General features: G+C 66.5%; 1 protein-coding gene across 1 annotated transcript in view; it reads left to right on the forward strand.

Annotated features, from left to right (window-relative positions):
* LOC102765912 (mucin-5AC) overlaps positions 1 to 319 on the forward strand; it is a 54888-nt gene that overhangs the window by 4593 nt on the left and 49976 nt on the right. The window contains exon 4 of the mRNA XM_015560165.1: positions 147 to 315. Coding sequence (XP_015415651.1) covers positions 147 to 315 — 169 coding nt within the window. The remainder of the gene's footprint in view (positions 1 to 146; positions 316 to 319) is intronic.

Consider the following 319-nt stretch of genomic DNA (forward strand, 5'->3'; position numbering starts at 1 on the left):
GCTGACCCTGACTGACCCTGGCCGACCCTGACTGACCCTGGCTGACCCTGACTGACCCTGGCTGACCCTGACTGACCCTGGCTGACCCTGACTGACCCTGGCTGACCCTGACTGACCCCGGCTGACCCGCGCCCTCCCGCCCGCAGGAGAACGAGACGTGGTGGCTGTGTAACTGCACCATGGCCGTCTGCAAGCACGACAACACGGTGGAGCTGGTGGAGGTGGAGTGCAAGCCCCCGCCCATGCCCACCTGCTCCAACAACCTCACTCCTGTGCGCGTCATGGACCCCGACGGCTGCTGCTGGGACTGGGAGTGTGA

This window comes from Myotis davidii, unplaced genomic scaffold (genome assembly GCF_000327345.1).
Source record: "Myotis davidii unplaced genomic scaffold, ASM32734v1 scaffold3211, whole genome shotgun sequence".
Classification (NCBI taxonomy): domain Eukaryota; kingdom Metazoa; phylum Chordata; class Mammalia; order Chiroptera; family Vespertilionidae; genus Myotis; species Myotis davidii.